A 15,600-nucleotide genomic window follows, 5' to 3' on the forward strand; every position below is an offset into this window, starting at 1 on the left:
GGGAGTCGGAAGGTCGTGGGTTCTAATCCCGGCTCCTCCACCGGTCTGCTGCGTGACCTTGGCCAAGTCACTTCGCTCCACGTCAGTTCCCTCATCTGGAAAACGGGGATGGAGACCGTGAGCCCCACGTGGGTCGGGGACTGCGTCCAATCCGACTCGCCGGCATCCACGCCAGCGCCCTGGCACGTAGTAGGCGCTTAACAAATACCATCATTATTATTCCTGAGACTCGATCGCTTCTCCTCCGTTTGCGGGGGTAGCTCGCCGAGATTAACTCAGGCCGGACAAACGGGACGTGCTCTTTCGATCCTTTACACTGGTAAATTGCTTTTTAGCAGAAATGCTGAATCATAACCCCAAAGGTTAGAGCCAACCAACCCGGGGCGGATACCCATTGTAACACGGTTGACCCCTTCTCCCCGCTGCCCGTTTAGGCGTCCTGGCGGGGTGCATCTTTCCGCAGAGCGTTCTTTTCCTCATTTTTTCCCCCCCTAAGTGGGGCTGGAGCTTGGACAGGTTTGGCTCCCAGCCAGGGAGGAGCAAAAAGTCTGCCATCTCCCGGTGCCCAACCCTAGAATCCGCGCAGGCCACAGAACGATCCGGCCCGGGCGGCTGGTCCGAAGTCCGGCCCCTCGAGGCTCGGAAGTCTTCCCGACTTGGCTCCGGCCTCTTCCCGATCCCATCCCAGACGGGATCCCCCTCCTCGGCTCGTGCCCCCCAAAACCTCACGGCTGTCCGGCGGGAGACACGGTTGCATGGGGCAGGGGAAAAGGGGGTGCCGGGGGGGGAGGGGGGAGGAGGGTGCAGCGCTTAGAATAGTGCTTGGCACGTAATAGGTGCTTAAACACCATCATTATTTAAGGGGAAGAGGGATTGCACGGTGGGGAAGAAGGGATACGGGGGGGGGGGGGGGGGGAAGTGGGAATGCAAGGGGGAAAAGGGGGATGCAGGGAGGGTGCAGCGCTTAGAATAGTGCTTGGCACGTAGTAAGTGCTTAAACACCATCATTATTTAAGGGGGCGAAGGATTGCAGGGTGGGAAAGAAGGGGTATGGGGGGGGAAGAGGGGATGCAAGGGGGGAAAGGGGGATGCAGGGAGGATGCAGCGCTTAGAAGAGTGCTTGGCACGTAGTAAGCGCTTAAACACCATCATTATTTAAGGAGAAGAGGGATGCACGGTGGGGAAGAAGGGATACGGGGGAAGAGGGGATGCAAGGGGGGGAAGGGGGATGCAGGGAGGGTGCAGCGCTTAGGAGAGTGCTTGGCACGTAGTAAGCGCTTAAACACCATCATTATTTAAGGGCAAGAGGGACTGCACGGTGGGGAAGAAGAGATACGGGGGGAAGAGGGGATGCGAGGGGGAAAAGGGGGACGCAGGGAGGGTGCAGCGCTTAGAATAGTGCTTGGCACGTAGTAAGTGCATAACAAATACCATCATTATTTACGGGGAAGAGGGACTGCAGGGTGGGGAGGAAGGGGAAGAAGGGATGCAAGGGGGGAAAAGGGGGTGTAGGGAGGAGAGAAGGGGTGTAGGGAGGGAAGAGGGGATGCAGGGAGGGTGCGGCGCTTAGAACAGTGCTTGGCACATAGAAAACGCTTAACAAATACCATCGTTATTAAGGGAAAGATGGGGTGCAGGGCTTAGAACAGTGCTAGGCACATAGTAAGCGCTTAACAAACACTATCATTATTACTTAAGGGGAAGGGGAATGGCAGGGAGGGAAGAGGGGGGTGCAAGGCGGGTGCAACGCTCAGAACAGTGCGTGGCACGTAGTAAGCACTTCGATATCATTACTACTTGAGGGATGGCAGGGAGGGAACAGGGGGTGCAGGGCGGGCGCGGCGCTCACAACAGTGCTCGGCACAAAGTAAGCACTTAAATACCATCCCTATTACTTAAGGGGAAGAGGGATGGCAGGGAGGGAAGAGGGGGTGCAGGGCGTGTGCAGCGCTTAGAGCAGTGCTTGGCACGTAGTAAGCGCTTAACAAATACCATCGTTATTACTTGAGGGATGGCAGGGAGGGAAGAGGGGGCGCAAGGGCGGGTGTAGCGCTTCGAACAGTGCTTGGCACCTAGTAGGCGCTTAACATATTCCAACGTTATTACTTAAGGGATGGCAGGGAGGGAAGCGGGGAGGTGCAGTGAGGTTGCAGCGCTTAGATCAGTGCTTGGCACGTCGTAGAGCTTAACGCATACCATCGTTATTACTTGTCAGCTGTGTGACTGGGGGCGAGTCACTTCACTTCTCTGGGCCTCAGTTCCCTCATCTGTAAAATGGGGATTAACTGTGAGCCTCACGTGGGACGACCTGATGACCCTGTATCTCCGCCAGCGCTTAGAACGGTGCTCTGCACATAGGAAGCGCTTAACGAATACCAACAGTATTATTATTAAGAGATGGCAGGGAGGGAAAAGGGGGTGCAGGGTGGTCACAGCGCTTAGAACAGTGCTGAGCACGTAGTAAATGCTTAGCAGATACCATCGTTCTTATTTAAGGGGAAGAGAGGTGGCAGGGAGGGAAGTGGGGGGGCAGGGAGGTTGCAGCGCTTAGCACATAGTAAGCGCTTAACAAAATACCGTCGTTATTACTTGAGGGGTGGCAGGGAGGTTGCAGCGCTTAGCACATAGTAAGCGCTTAACAAAATACCGTCGTTATTACTTGAGAAATGGCAGGGAGGGCGCAGAGAGGTTGCAGCGTTTAGGACAGCGCTTGGCACCCAGTGAGCTTAACAAACACCATCCCTATTACTTAAGGGACGGAAGGGAGGGAAGCGGGGGCCCAGAGAGGTTTTGGCGCTTAGGACAGTGCTGGGCACCTAGTAAGCGCTTACCCAATACCATCCCTATTACTTAAGGGACGGAAGGGAGGGAAGCGGGGGCGCAGAGAGGTTTTGGCGCTTAGGACAGTGCTTGGCACCTAGTAAGCGCTTACCCAATACCATCCCTATCACTTGAGGGATGGCAGGGAGGGAAGCGAGGGTGCAGGGAGGTCGCAGCGCTTCGAACAGTGCTTGGCAACGTAGTAAGCGCTTCCCAGATGCCATCCCTATTACTTAAGGGATGGCAGGGAGGTTTTAGCGCTTAGGACAGCGCTGGGCACCCGGTAAGAGCTTAATAAGCACCATCGTTATTACTTGAGGGAACAGCAGGGGGGTCGCAACGCTTCGAACAGCGCTTGGCACGCAGTAAGCACTAAACAAATACCATGGTTATTACTTGAGGGATGGCAGGGAAGGTGCTGAGAGGCCGCAGCGCTTAGGACGGCGCTCGGCACCTAGTAAGCGCTTACCAAATACATCGTTATTACTTAAGGGATGGCAGGGAGGTCGCAGAGCTTAGGACGGCGCTCGGCACCGAGTAAGCGCTTCCCCAATACCATCCCTATTACTTAAGGGAGGGAAGCGGGGGTGCAGAGAGGTCGCAGCGCTTAGGACAGCGCTCGGCACGTAGTAAGCGCTTCCCAGATGCCATCCCTATTACTTAAGGGATGGCAGGGAGGTTTTAGCGCTTAGGACAGCGTTCGGCACCTAGTAAGCGCTTCCCCAATACCATCCCTATTACTTAAGGGAGGGAAGCGGGGGTGCAGGGAGGTCGCAGCGCTTAGGACAGCGCTCGGCACCTAGTAAGCGCTTAACAAACACCATCATTATTACTTAAGGGAGGGAAGCGGGGGTGCAGGGAGGTCGCAGCGCTTAGGACAGCGCTCGGCACGTAGTAAGCGCTTCCCAGATGCCATCCCTATTACTTAAGGGATGGCAGGGAGGTTTTAGCGCTTAGGACAGCGTTCGGCACCTAGTAAGCGCTTCCCCAATACCATCCCTATTACTTAAGGGAGGGAAGCGGGGGTGCAGGGAGGTCGCAGCGCTTAGGACAGCGCTCGGCACCTAGTAAGCGCTTAACAAACACCATCATTATTACTTAAGGGAGGGAAGCGGGGTGCAGGGAGGTCGCAGCGCTTAGGACAGCGCTCGGCACCTAGTAAGCGCTTAAACACCATCGTTATTACTTGAGGGATGGCAGGGAGGGTGCCGAGAGGTCGCAGCGCTTAGGACAGCGCTCGGCACCTAGTAGGCGCTTAACAAACACCATCGTTATTACTTAAGGGAGGGAAGCGGGGGTGCAGGGAGGTCGCAGCGTTTAGGACAGCGCTTAGGACAGCGCTCGGCACGTAGTAAGCGCTTAAACACCATCGTTATTTGGCACCTAGTAGGCGCTTCCCCAATACCATCCCTTATTACTTAAGGGAGGGAAGCGGGGTGCAGGGAGGTCGCAGCGCTTAGGACAGCGCTCGGCGCGTAGTAAGCGCTTCCCGGATGCCATCCCTTATTACTTAAGGGAGGGAAGCGGGGTGCAGGGAGGTCGCAGCGCTTAGGACAGCGCTCGGCGCGTAGTAAGCGCTTCCCAGATGCCATCCCTTATTACTTAAGGGAGGGAAGCGGGGTGCAGGGAGGTCGCAGCGCTTAGGACAGCGCTCGGCGCGTAGTAAGCGCTCACCCATATTATCCCTTATTACTTAAGGGAGGGAAGCGGGGTGCAGGGAGGGCGCAGCGCTTAGGACAGCGCTCGGCGCGTAGTAAGCGCTTCCCGGATGCCATCCCTTATTACTTAAGGGAGGGAAGCGGGGTGCAGGGAGGGCGCAGCGCTTAGGACAGCGCTCGGCACCCAGTCGGCGCCGGCCGGACCCCGTCGCTCTTCTTGAAGGGGAAGAGGGGGCGCGGGCCGGGCGGGCGCAGCGCCGAGCGCAGTGTGGCGCGCCCGGGGGGTGGGGGGTGGGGGGTGGGGGGGACGGGGAGCGGACTCACTTGAAGGTGAGCGTGCAGAGGGGCCGGTAGGACTTGTGGCTGGCGTGGTGGGCCATGGGCTTGCCCCAGAAGTCGTTGGAGAAGAGCGCGGAGGCGGCGGCCCGGCGGGGTCCGGCCAGGTCGGGGTTGTGCACGATGGCCCACACGTCGTCGTGCACGAAGTGGCCCCGCAGGGAGTTGGCGAAGCCCAGGCAGCAGGCGGCGGCCGCCAGCAGCTCGGCCAGCAGCGGGGGCGGCGCAGACCCCCCGCCCCAAGGGCCCCGGGCCCCGGGCGCAGCGCTCCGCAGCATGCTGCGCGCCCGCGGGAGCGGCGGCAGCATAGGCGGCGGCGGCGGGGGAAGCGGGAGGCGGGGGGACGCGCGGCCGCGGACATGACCCGGGACGCCCGAGCTCCGCCGGCCGCCCGACCACCACCGACCCGGGACGCCCCCTCCGCCCTCCGCCCCCCGCCCCCCGCCCCCGCCCCGACGGACCGCGCATGCGCCGCCAACACTCCGCCCGAAACGCTCCTCTCCGCCCCGCCCATCCACACGCCCCTTTGCTCTGGCCCCGCCCCTTTTCTCTCCTCGGACCCCGCCCCTTCCCCCTCCTCTGACTCCGCCCCCTTTCCTTCCTCTGACTCCGCCCCTTTCCCGCCTCTGACTCCGCCCCCTTTCTCTCCTCTGACCCCGCCCCTTTTCCCGCCCCTGAGTCCGCCCCTTTCCCGCCCCTGAGTCCGCCCCTTTCCCTCCTCTGACTCCGCCCCTTTCCCTGGCTCCGCCCCCTTTCCCTCCTCTGACTCCGCCCTCTTTCCCCGCCTCTGACTCCGCCCCCTTTCTCGGACCCCGCCCTTTTCCCCTCCTCTGACTCCGCCCCCTTTCTCTCCTCTGACTCCGCCCTCTTTCCCCGCCTCTGACTCCGCCCCTTTCCCTCCTCTGACTCCGCCCCTTTCCCTGGCTCCACCCCCTTTCCCTCCTCTGACTCCGCCCCCTTTCCCTGACCCCCGCCCCTTTCCCCCTCCTCTGACTCCGCCCTCTTTCCCCGCCTCTGACCCCGCCCCTTCCTCTGCTCTGACTCCGCCCGCATTCTCTGGCTCCGCCCCCTTTCCGCTCCCCTGACTCCGCCTTTCCCTGGCTCCGCCCTTTTTCTCCTCCTCTGACTCCGCCCCCTTTCTCTGGCTCCGCCCCATATCCCCGCCTCTGGCCCCGCCCCTTCCCCCTCCTCTGACCCCGCCCCTTTCTCTGACCCCTCCCCTTTCCGCTCCTCTGACCCCGCCCCTTTTCCCCTCCTCTGACTCCGCCCCTTTCTCCGACCCCGCCCCCTTCCCCTCCCCTGACTCCGCCCCCTCTGCGCTCCTCTCACCCCGCCCCTTCCCGCTTGAGGCTCCTCCCCTTTCTCTGACCCCGCCCCCTACCAACCCTCTGGCTCCTCCCCTTCCCGTCTTTGGCCCCGCCCCTCTCCCCTTCGGCCCCGCCCCTCTCCCTGCCTCCGACTCCGGCCCCGCCCCCCGCGCATGCGCCTCCGGACCTGCGCCCTCCGGGCCCCTGCCCCTGCGCATGCGCCCCCGGGCCCTCCCCTCCCCGCTCCCCTCCCTGCTCCCCGCGCATGCGCCTCTGCGGTGCTCCAGCCCGGCGCCTCCCGGAGGCCTCCTCCACGAAGCCTTCCCTGATTGCGCCCTCCTCTTCTTCCTCCTCCTCCTCCCCTCCTTGCATTCTGTCATTGAGTCGACTCTAAGGAGCGCCTCCCCTGTGCGCAGCACTGTACTAAGCGCTTGGGAAAGTACGGGGCACAACGGTTAGCAGACCCCTGATTAGTCCCTGCCCACAGCCAGCTTACCGGGGGGACACAGACATTCATGTCAATCAATAAATACAGGAATAAATTACAGATAGATTTGAGATACATATGTATAGGTGTGTGTATATAATAATGTTGGTATTTGTTAAGCGCTTACTACGTGCGGAGCACTGTTCTAAGCGCTGGGGGAGACACAGGGTCATCAGGTTGTCCCACGTGGGGCTCACAGTCTTCATCCCCATTTGACAGATGAGGGAACTGAGGCCCAGAGAAGTGAAGTGACTTGCCCACAGTCACACAGCTGATGGGCAGAGCCGGAATTCGAACCCACGACCTCTGATTCCAAAGCCCGGGCTCTTGCCACTGAGCCATGCTAATTATACCTCTATATAGGTAGATTGATAATAATGTTGGTATTTGTTAAGCGCTTACTACGTGCAGAGCGCTGTTCTAAGCGCTGGGGGAGACACAGGGTCATCAGGTCGCCCCACGTGAGGCTCACAGTCTTCATCCCCATTTTCCAGATGAGGGAACTGAGGCCCAGAGAAGTGAAGGGACTGGCCCAAAGTCACACAGCAGACAAGGGGCAGGGGAGGGATTCGAACTCATGACCTCTGACTCCCAAGCCCGGGCTCTTGCCACTGAGCCACGCTGCTTCTCAGAGTGAGCTTCAAATGGGACTGTGTCCTACTTGATTATAATAATAATAATAATAATAATGTTGATACTTGTTAAACACTTACTACGTGCAAAGCACTGTTCTAAGCGCTGGGGGATACAAGGTGATCAGGTTATCCCACATGGGGCTCACAGTCTTCATCCCCATTTGACAGATGAGGTAACTGAGGCCCAGAGAAGTGAAGTGACTTGCCCACAGTCAAACAGCTGACAAGTGGTGGACCTGGGATTCGAACCCATGACCTCTGACTCCCAAGCCCGGGCTCTTTCCACCGAGCCGATAGTGTGTGTGTATATATGTATGTATTTATGCATCTACGCATAGGTATAGGTATAACTATATATTAATAATAATGATAATGATGATAATGGTATTTCTTAAGCCCTTACTCTGTGCCGAGCACTGTTCTAAGCGCCGGGGTATTCATTCATTCAATAGTATTTATTGAGCGCTTACTATGTGCAGAGCACTTTAATAATAATGTTGGTATTTGTTAAACGTTGTGCAGAGCACTGTTCTAAGCGCTGTGGGAGATACAGGGTCATCAGGTTGTCCCACATGAGGCGCACAGTCTTCATCCCCATTTGACAGATGAGGGAACTGAGGCCCAGAGAAGTGAAGTGACTTGCCCACAGTCACGCAGCTGACAAGTGGCAGAGCCGGGATTCGAACCCATGACCTCTGTCTGACTCCCAGGCCCAGGCTCTTTCCACTGAGCCACGCTGATTCCCTAAGCGCTGTGGGAGCATACAAGGTGATCAGGTTGTCCCACGTAGGGCTCACAGTCTTCATCCCCATTTTACAGATGAGGGAAGTGAGGCCCAGAGAAGTGAAGTGACTTGCCCAAGGTCCCACAGCAGACATGTGGCAGAAGCTTGATTAGAACCCACGACCTCTGACTCCCAAGCCCAGGCTCTTTCCACTGAGCCACGCTGCTTCTCCAGATATGTTCAATCGTACTGATTGAGCGCTGACTGTGTGCAGAGCACTGTACTAAGCGCTTGGAATGTACAATTGGGCAACAGATGGAGACAATCCCTGCCCGACAACGGGCTCACAGTCTAAATACCTGTACTCTCTTCTGCTTAAATTGTTAACCTTCCCCAGTCCTTAGCACATATCTAGATTATACACATGCATATATCTAAATAGATAGATATAAATATAGAAGCAACCTGGCTCAGTGGAAAGAGGCCGGGCTGGGGAGTCTGAGGTCATGGGTTCGACTCCCGGCTCTGCCACTTGTCAGCTGGGTGACTGTGGGCAAGTCACTTCACTCCTCTGGGCCTCAGTTACCTCATCTGGAAAATGGGGATGAAGACTGGGAGCCCCACGTGGGACAACCTGATGACCCTGTATCTCCCCCAGCGCTTAGAACAGTGCTCTGCACATAGTAAGCGCTTAACAAATACCAACATTATTATTATGATTGATGGATAGATGAGAGAGAGAGAGAGAGAGAGAGAGAGAGAGAGAGAGATGATGGATGATAGAGAGAGACAGAGAGACAGAGATAGATAGATTAGATAGATAGATGATAGATAGATAGATAGATAGATAGATAGATAGATAGATAGATAGATAGATAGATAGATAGATAGATAGATAGATAGATAGGTAGGTAGATGATAGAGAGAGAGAGAGAGATAGATAGATAGATAGATAGATAGATAGATAGATAGATAGATAGATAGATAGATAGATAGATAGATAGATAGATAGATAGATAGATAGATGATAGATAGATAGATAGATAGATAGATAGATAGATAGATAGATAGATAGATAGAGATGATATAGATAGATAGATGATAGAGAGAGAGAGATGATAGCTAGCTAGCTAGCTAGAGATAGAGATAGATAGATATAGATAGATAGATAGATAGATAGATAGATAGATAGATGATTGATAGATAGATAGATAGATAGATAGATAGATAGATAGATAGATAGGTAGGTAGGTAGGTAGGTAGGTAGATAGATGCAACGTGGCTCAGTGGAAAGAGCCGGGGCTGGGGAGTTAGAGGTCATGGGTTCTAATTCTGACTCCGCCGCTTGTCAGCTGTGTGACCTTGGGCAAGTCACTTCACTTCTCTGGGCCTCAGTGACCTCATCTGCAAAATGGGGACGAAGACCGTGAGCTACCTACGTGGGACAACCCGATTACCTTCTATCTACCCCAGTGCTTAGAACAGTGCTTGGCACATAGTAAGCGCTTAACAAATACCAACACTATTATTATTATTATTAGATTATATATATCTAGATATGTATAGATTTACATATATGTTCTATATCTTATATATATTCTATATATATCTGGATATATCTCTGTATGTAGATCTATATAGAATAGTTTGATATACATATATATATATAGCTATTTAAAGAAAGATCTTTGGTATATAGCTATGTATAGAGAAGCAGAGTGGGCTAGGCAAGAGCAGGGGCTTGGGAGTCAGAGGTCGTGGGTTCTAATTCCGACTCTGCCACTTGTCAGCTGTGTGACTTTGGGCAAGTCACTTCCCTTCTCCGTGCCTCAGTGACCTCATCTGGAAAATGGGGATGAAGACTGGGAGCCCCCAGCAAGGGACAACCTGATTACCACGTATCTACCCCAGCGCTTAGAACCGTGCTGCACACGTAGTAAGCGCTTAACCAATACCATGGTTATTATTATAATAGATACACACCCACGCGCACCATCACCTCCCCATCCGATGTTTGTTTTCCTTCTGGAAGTTCGACACCGGAAACAACAACAGAAGACTCTTCCCTGGAAGGGAATCTTTCGGTGGGAGAGTGTGGTGATGTGATTTCCCCCTTCCTTCCCTCCTCCACACAACCCCACACCCCCTGACCCTAAACCCCCAGATGGAAGAATCTTCTCCGGGATCTCCCTCGCACCCGGGACTTCTCTTTTTGCTCAACCCCCTCCTTTATTCCTTTGCAAATGGTATTTGTTCAATAGTATTTATTTATTGAGCGCTTACTATGTGCAGAGCACTGTACTAAGCGCTTGGAATGTACAATTCGGCAACAGATAGAGATCATCTCTGCCCCTCGACGGGCTTACAGTCTAATCGGGGGAGAGATTTGTTATTTGTTAAGATCTTACTATGTGCCAGACCCTGTATCCACCCCAGCGCTTCGAACAGTGCTCTGCACGTAGTAAGCGCTTAGCGTGGCTCAGTGGCAAGAGCCCGGGCTTTGGAGTCAGAGGTCATGAGTTCGAATCTCAGCTCGGCCACTTGTCAGCTGGGTGACTGTGGGCAAGTCACTTCACTTCTCTGGGCCTCAGTTCTCTCATCTGTAAAATGGGGATGAAGACTGTGAGCCCCACGTGGGACGACCTGATTCCCCTGTGTCTACCCCAGCGCTTAGAACAGTGCTCTGCACATAGTAAGCACTTAACAAATACCAACATTAAATATCACCATTATTATTATTATTACTCAGCGCTGATGGAAGAACCAAGCTAATCAGGTTGGACACAGTCCCCGTCCCCCATGGGGTTCACAGTCTTAATCTCCATTTTACAGATGAGGTAACAGAGGCACAGAGAAGTGAAGGGTCTGGCCCAGCAGACAAGTCGTGGAGGTGGAATTCGAACCCGAGTCCTTCTGTAAGCTTCTTGTGGGCAAGGAACGTGTCTGTTGTTCTATCGGACTTTCTCTCCCAAGCTCTTAATACAGTGCTCTGCACACAGTAAGCGCTCAATAAATATGATTGGATGAATGGTGGACCTCTTCCTCTCCGGGCTCCCCTGAGCCGACCCTTTAACTGCATCTCCCTCCTTGTCATTTATTTGTTTTGCATTTGTTGCATCCTTTGGGTTTGAAATAAAACCAGAGGCAACCCAAGAAAACGTGCAGGAGAAGCGTCTTTTTCACCTCTATGGTCTTTGATCATTATTCCTCCCAGTTTAGACCAGAGAATGTAAGCTCGTGGTGGGCAGAGCCCACGTCTACCAACTCTTTTACACTATACTTCATCCAATCGTTTTTATCGAGCGCTTATTGTGTGCAGAGCACTCTACTAAGCGGTTGGGCGAGTGAGAAGCAGCGTGGCTCGGTGGAAAGAGCCGGGGTTTGGGAGTCAGAGGTCATGGGTTCGAATTCCGGCTCTGCCGCTTGTCAGCCGTGTGACTGTGGGCAAGTCACTTTACTTCTCTGGGCCTCAGTTACCTCATCTGTACAATGGGGATTAACTGTGAGCCTCAACGTGGGACGACCTGACGACCCTGTATCTCCCCCAGCGCTTAGAACAGTGCTCTGCACCTAGTAAGCGCTTAACAAATACCAACATTATTCCCATACAACACTAAACTCTGACATTCCCTGCCCACAACGAGCTCACGGGCTAGAGGGGAGGAGACGGACATCAGTGCAAATATATAAAATTACAAGATATGGACATAAATGCTTTGGGGCTGAGAGAGGGGAAGAGCAAAGGGAGCAAGGCAGGGCGACGCAGAAGGGAGCGAGAGATGAGGAAAAGCGGGGCTTAGTCTGGGAAGGCCTCTCGGAGGAGATGGGCCTTCAATAAGACTTCGCGGGGCGGGGAGAATCTATTTTCTGTCAGATTTGAGGAGGGAGGGCGTTCCAGGCCAGAGGTAGGACGTGGGCCAGGGGTCGACGGCGGGACGGGCGAGAAAGAGGACCAGTGAGGAGGTGAGCGGCGGCAGAGGAGCGGAGTGTGCGGGCTGGGCTGGAGGAGGAGAGAAGGGAGGTGAGGTCGGAGGGGGCAAGGGGATGGTCAGCTTTGAAGCCAACTGAGGAGTTTTTGCTTCATACGGAGGTGGATGGGCAACCACTGGAGTTTTTTGAGGAGCGGGGTGACGTGTCCAGAACGTTTTTGTACACAAATCTCCCCAAGCGCTTACTACAGTATACTGCTCTGCACACAGTAAGAGCTCAATAAATACGACCGAATGAATGGTGGACCTCTTCCTTTCCAGACTCCCCCGTGCCGATCCTTTATTTGCATCTCCTTCCTTGTCATTTTCTGGATTTGCTTTGGTGGAACCCATTTGGGGTTTGAAATCAAACCAGAGGCAACCCAGAGGCAAAGGGAAAATGACGAGGCTGCTTTTTGAGAGAATAAGAAAAGTGTCTTTTCAACCTCCACAATATTGGTTATTATTCTTAGCGGTTTCAGACTGTAAGCCGTAAGTTCTCTGTGGGCAGAGAACGTACTACCAACTTGTTGTACCATTCCCAAGGGCTTAGCGCAGTGCTCGGCACATAGTAAGCGCTCAGTAAATACCGTGAATGACGACGATGATGATGATGATGAAATAGCTGGCACATAGTAAGGGCTTAACAATACCGCATTATGAAGGCAACTAGCTTTAAGCATCAGAAGACAGCGGGTTCCACTTCAAGCTCAACTTCCCTGCCGTGGAGATCTTGAGCAAGTGGGCCTCAGTTTCCTTATCTGTAAAATGGGGACAGGATACCCGTTCTCCTCCGTTTAGACAGTTGTCCCGTCTGCTTACTTTCTACTCCAATGCTGTGCACACTGCAGATAGACTGTAAATCCTTGATTAGACCGTAAGCCGGTTGTGATTAGACTGTAAGCCCATCAGTGGGCAGAGATTGTCTCTATCTGTTGCCGAATTGTCCATTCCAAGCACTTAGTACAGTGCCCTGCACATAGTAAGCGCTCAATAAATACTATTGAATGAATACCATTTTATCATTATTATAGAGAAGCAGCGTGGCTCAGTGGAAAGAGCACGGGCTTTGGAGTCAGAGGTCACGAGTTCGAATCCCAGCTCTGCCACTTGTCAGCTGTGTGACTTTGGGCAAGTCACTTGACTTCTCGGTGCCTCAGTTCCCTCATCTGTAAAATGGGGATTAAGACTGTGAGCCCCACGTGGGACAACCTGATGAAAGAGCACGGGCTTTGGAGTCAGAGGTCACGGGTTCAAATCCCAGCTCGGCCACTTGTCAGCTGTGTGACTTTGGGCAAGTCACTTCACTTCTCGGTGCCTCAGTTCCCTCATCTGTAAAATGGGGATTAAGACTGTGAGCCCCACGTGGGACAACCTGATTCCCCTGTGTCTACCCCAGCGCTTAGAACAGTGCTCGGCACATAGTAAGCGCTTAACAAATACCAACATCATTATTACCCCAGCGCTTAGAACAGTGCTCGGCACATAGTAAGCGCTTAACAAATACCAACATTATTATTATAATTATAATTATGAAAATAATAATAACGATGGTATTTGTTAAGCGCTTACTGTGTGTCAGGCACTGTTCTAAGCGAAGGGTTAGAAACAAGCTAATCAGGTTGGATGCAGTCCCTGTCCCACGTGAGGCTCACAGTCTCATTCCCCATTTTACAGATGAGCTCACAGAGGCCCAGAAGAGAAGTGACTTGCCCAAGGTCACCCGGAGGGCAAGCGGTGGAGACGGGATTGTAGAACTGATGCTGGAATTTAGTTTTCAAACATCGGCCAAGTCATTTTATGCTCTTATTTTCAGAATATAGTGTATCTCTTTATTGTTACAAATACGAAATTAGCTACCATTTTCTTAGACACTGCTAGCTGAGTAAACTACTATCTGAGGAAATTCATACCTCTGACAGTGTCCCTCGTTCTTTCAAGTCACTAACCAAAAAGGTACCATGCAGTTCCACTCCAGCTCCTGAGGGCTGAATCAGAACTTAGAGGTTGAAGAGAGTTACTATTATTGGAGTAGAATAGCACAAGTATAACTACGTAATTAGAAAATTATAGTTTTTCTCCTTCTTTCATATTCTAACTGGCCCAAATGCCTTCCTAATATTCATTAATTCATTCAATAGTATTTATTGAGCGCTTACTATGTGCAGAGCGCTGTACTAAGCGCTGGGTATGTACAATTCGGCCACAGAGAGAGACAATCCCTGCCCAATGACGGGCTTACAGTCTAATCGGGGGAGACAGGCAGCAAGCAAACAGAACAGAACAACATCATCATGATAAAATACCCTAATGTACCCTCCTTTACCTAAAATTACTATTCATTACGTTCTTAAAATCAAAGTAAATTTGAGGGCACTTATTCATTCATATTTATTGAGCACTTACTGTGTGCAAAGCACTCTACTAAGCGCTTGGAAGGTACAATTTGGCAACAGAGACAATCCCTACCCAACGATAGGCTCACAAAGCAAAACAAGTAGACAGGCATCAATAGCATCACTATAAATAAAGAGAATTATAGATATACGCACATCATTAATAAAATAAATAGAATAATATATATGCACAAGTGCTGTGGGGGCGGGGAGGGGGTAGGCAGAGGAGGGAGTTGGGGTGATGGGGAGGGGAGGAAGAGCAGAGGAAAAATGGGGGGCTGCAGTCTTGGGAAGGCCTCCTGGAGGAGGTGCGCTTCAATATTTTCCTTTAAAAACCAGAAAGCATCAGGCTTTTGGTTCCAAAGAAAGGGGACCATTTTCCAGAAAGCTTTCAACACTGATAGTCATTTCCAAGCGCTTAGTACAGTGCTCTGCACTATTGAATAAATGAATTTCCCACGTTGAACAGGGACAACATTTTTAAGTGAATGTGAAAGACCAGGGTAAAAATCCAGAGCCTAATTAAATCCTTGCCTGCCCTAAAATGACCTTATAACAGTAGTGAAGAGCTGAGAGCTGATTCAAGGAATATCTATCCAGCTCTAGACTGCAAGTTCGGTGTGGGCAGGGAAAGTGTTGGCTAATTCTGTTGCGTTGCGCTCTCCCAAGCACTTAGTACAGTGCTCTGCACCTGAGTGCTCAATAAATACCACTGATTGGTTGATTCAAATATCTGTATATACATATACACACACACATGTACATATCCAGACATCATCGTAGCTTAGTGGAAAGAGCCCAGGCTTGGAAGTCAGAGGTCATGGGTTCAAATCCCGGATCCGCCACTTCTCAGCTTTGGGACATTAGGCAAGGCACTTAACTTCTCTATGCTTCAGTTACCTCATCTGTAAAATGGGGATTAATAATAATAATAATAATAATAATAATGTTGGTATTTCTTAAGCACTTACTATGTGTCCAAGTACTGTTCTAAGCACTGGGATAGTTACAGGGTCATCAGGTTGTCCCATGTGGGGCTCACAGTCTTCATCCCCATTTTACAGATGAGGTAACTGAGGCCCAGAGAAGTTAAATGACTTGCCCAAGGTCACACAGTTGACAAGCTGCAGAACCAGAATTAGAATCCGTGACCTTCTAATAATAATAATAATAATAATAATAATGGCATTTCTTAAGCACTTACTATGTGCCAAGCACCAGGCCTGTGCTCTAGCCACTATTCCATGCTGCTTCCGCATGACATAACAG

The 15,600-nt window shown here is 52.3% G+C and overlaps 1 protein-coding gene across 1 annotated transcript in view; it reads right to left on the minus strand.

Moving 5' to 3' along the window:
- Nucleotides 1-5,129, minus strand: part of TMTC1 (transmembrane O-mannosyltransferase targeting cadherins 1) — a 361,323-nt gene extending 356,194 nt beyond the window's left edge. Inside the window, exon 1 of the mRNA XM_029058287.2 lies at nt 4,803-5,129. Within this exon, the coding sequence (XP_028914120.2) occupies nt 4,803-5,122 (320 nt within the window). The 5' untranslated portion in view covers nt 5,123-5,129. The remainder of the gene's footprint in view (nt 1-4,802) is intronic.
- Between the last annotated feature and the right edge of the window lie 10,471 nt (nt 5,130-15,600).

Source organism: Ornithorhynchus anatinus, chromosome 2 (genome assembly GCF_004115215.2).
Source record: "Ornithorhynchus anatinus isolate Pmale09 chromosome 2, mOrnAna1.pri.v4, whole genome shotgun sequence".
NCBI classification, from domain to species: Eukaryota; Metazoa; Chordata; class Mammalia; order Monotremata; family Ornithorhynchidae; genus Ornithorhynchus; species Ornithorhynchus anatinus.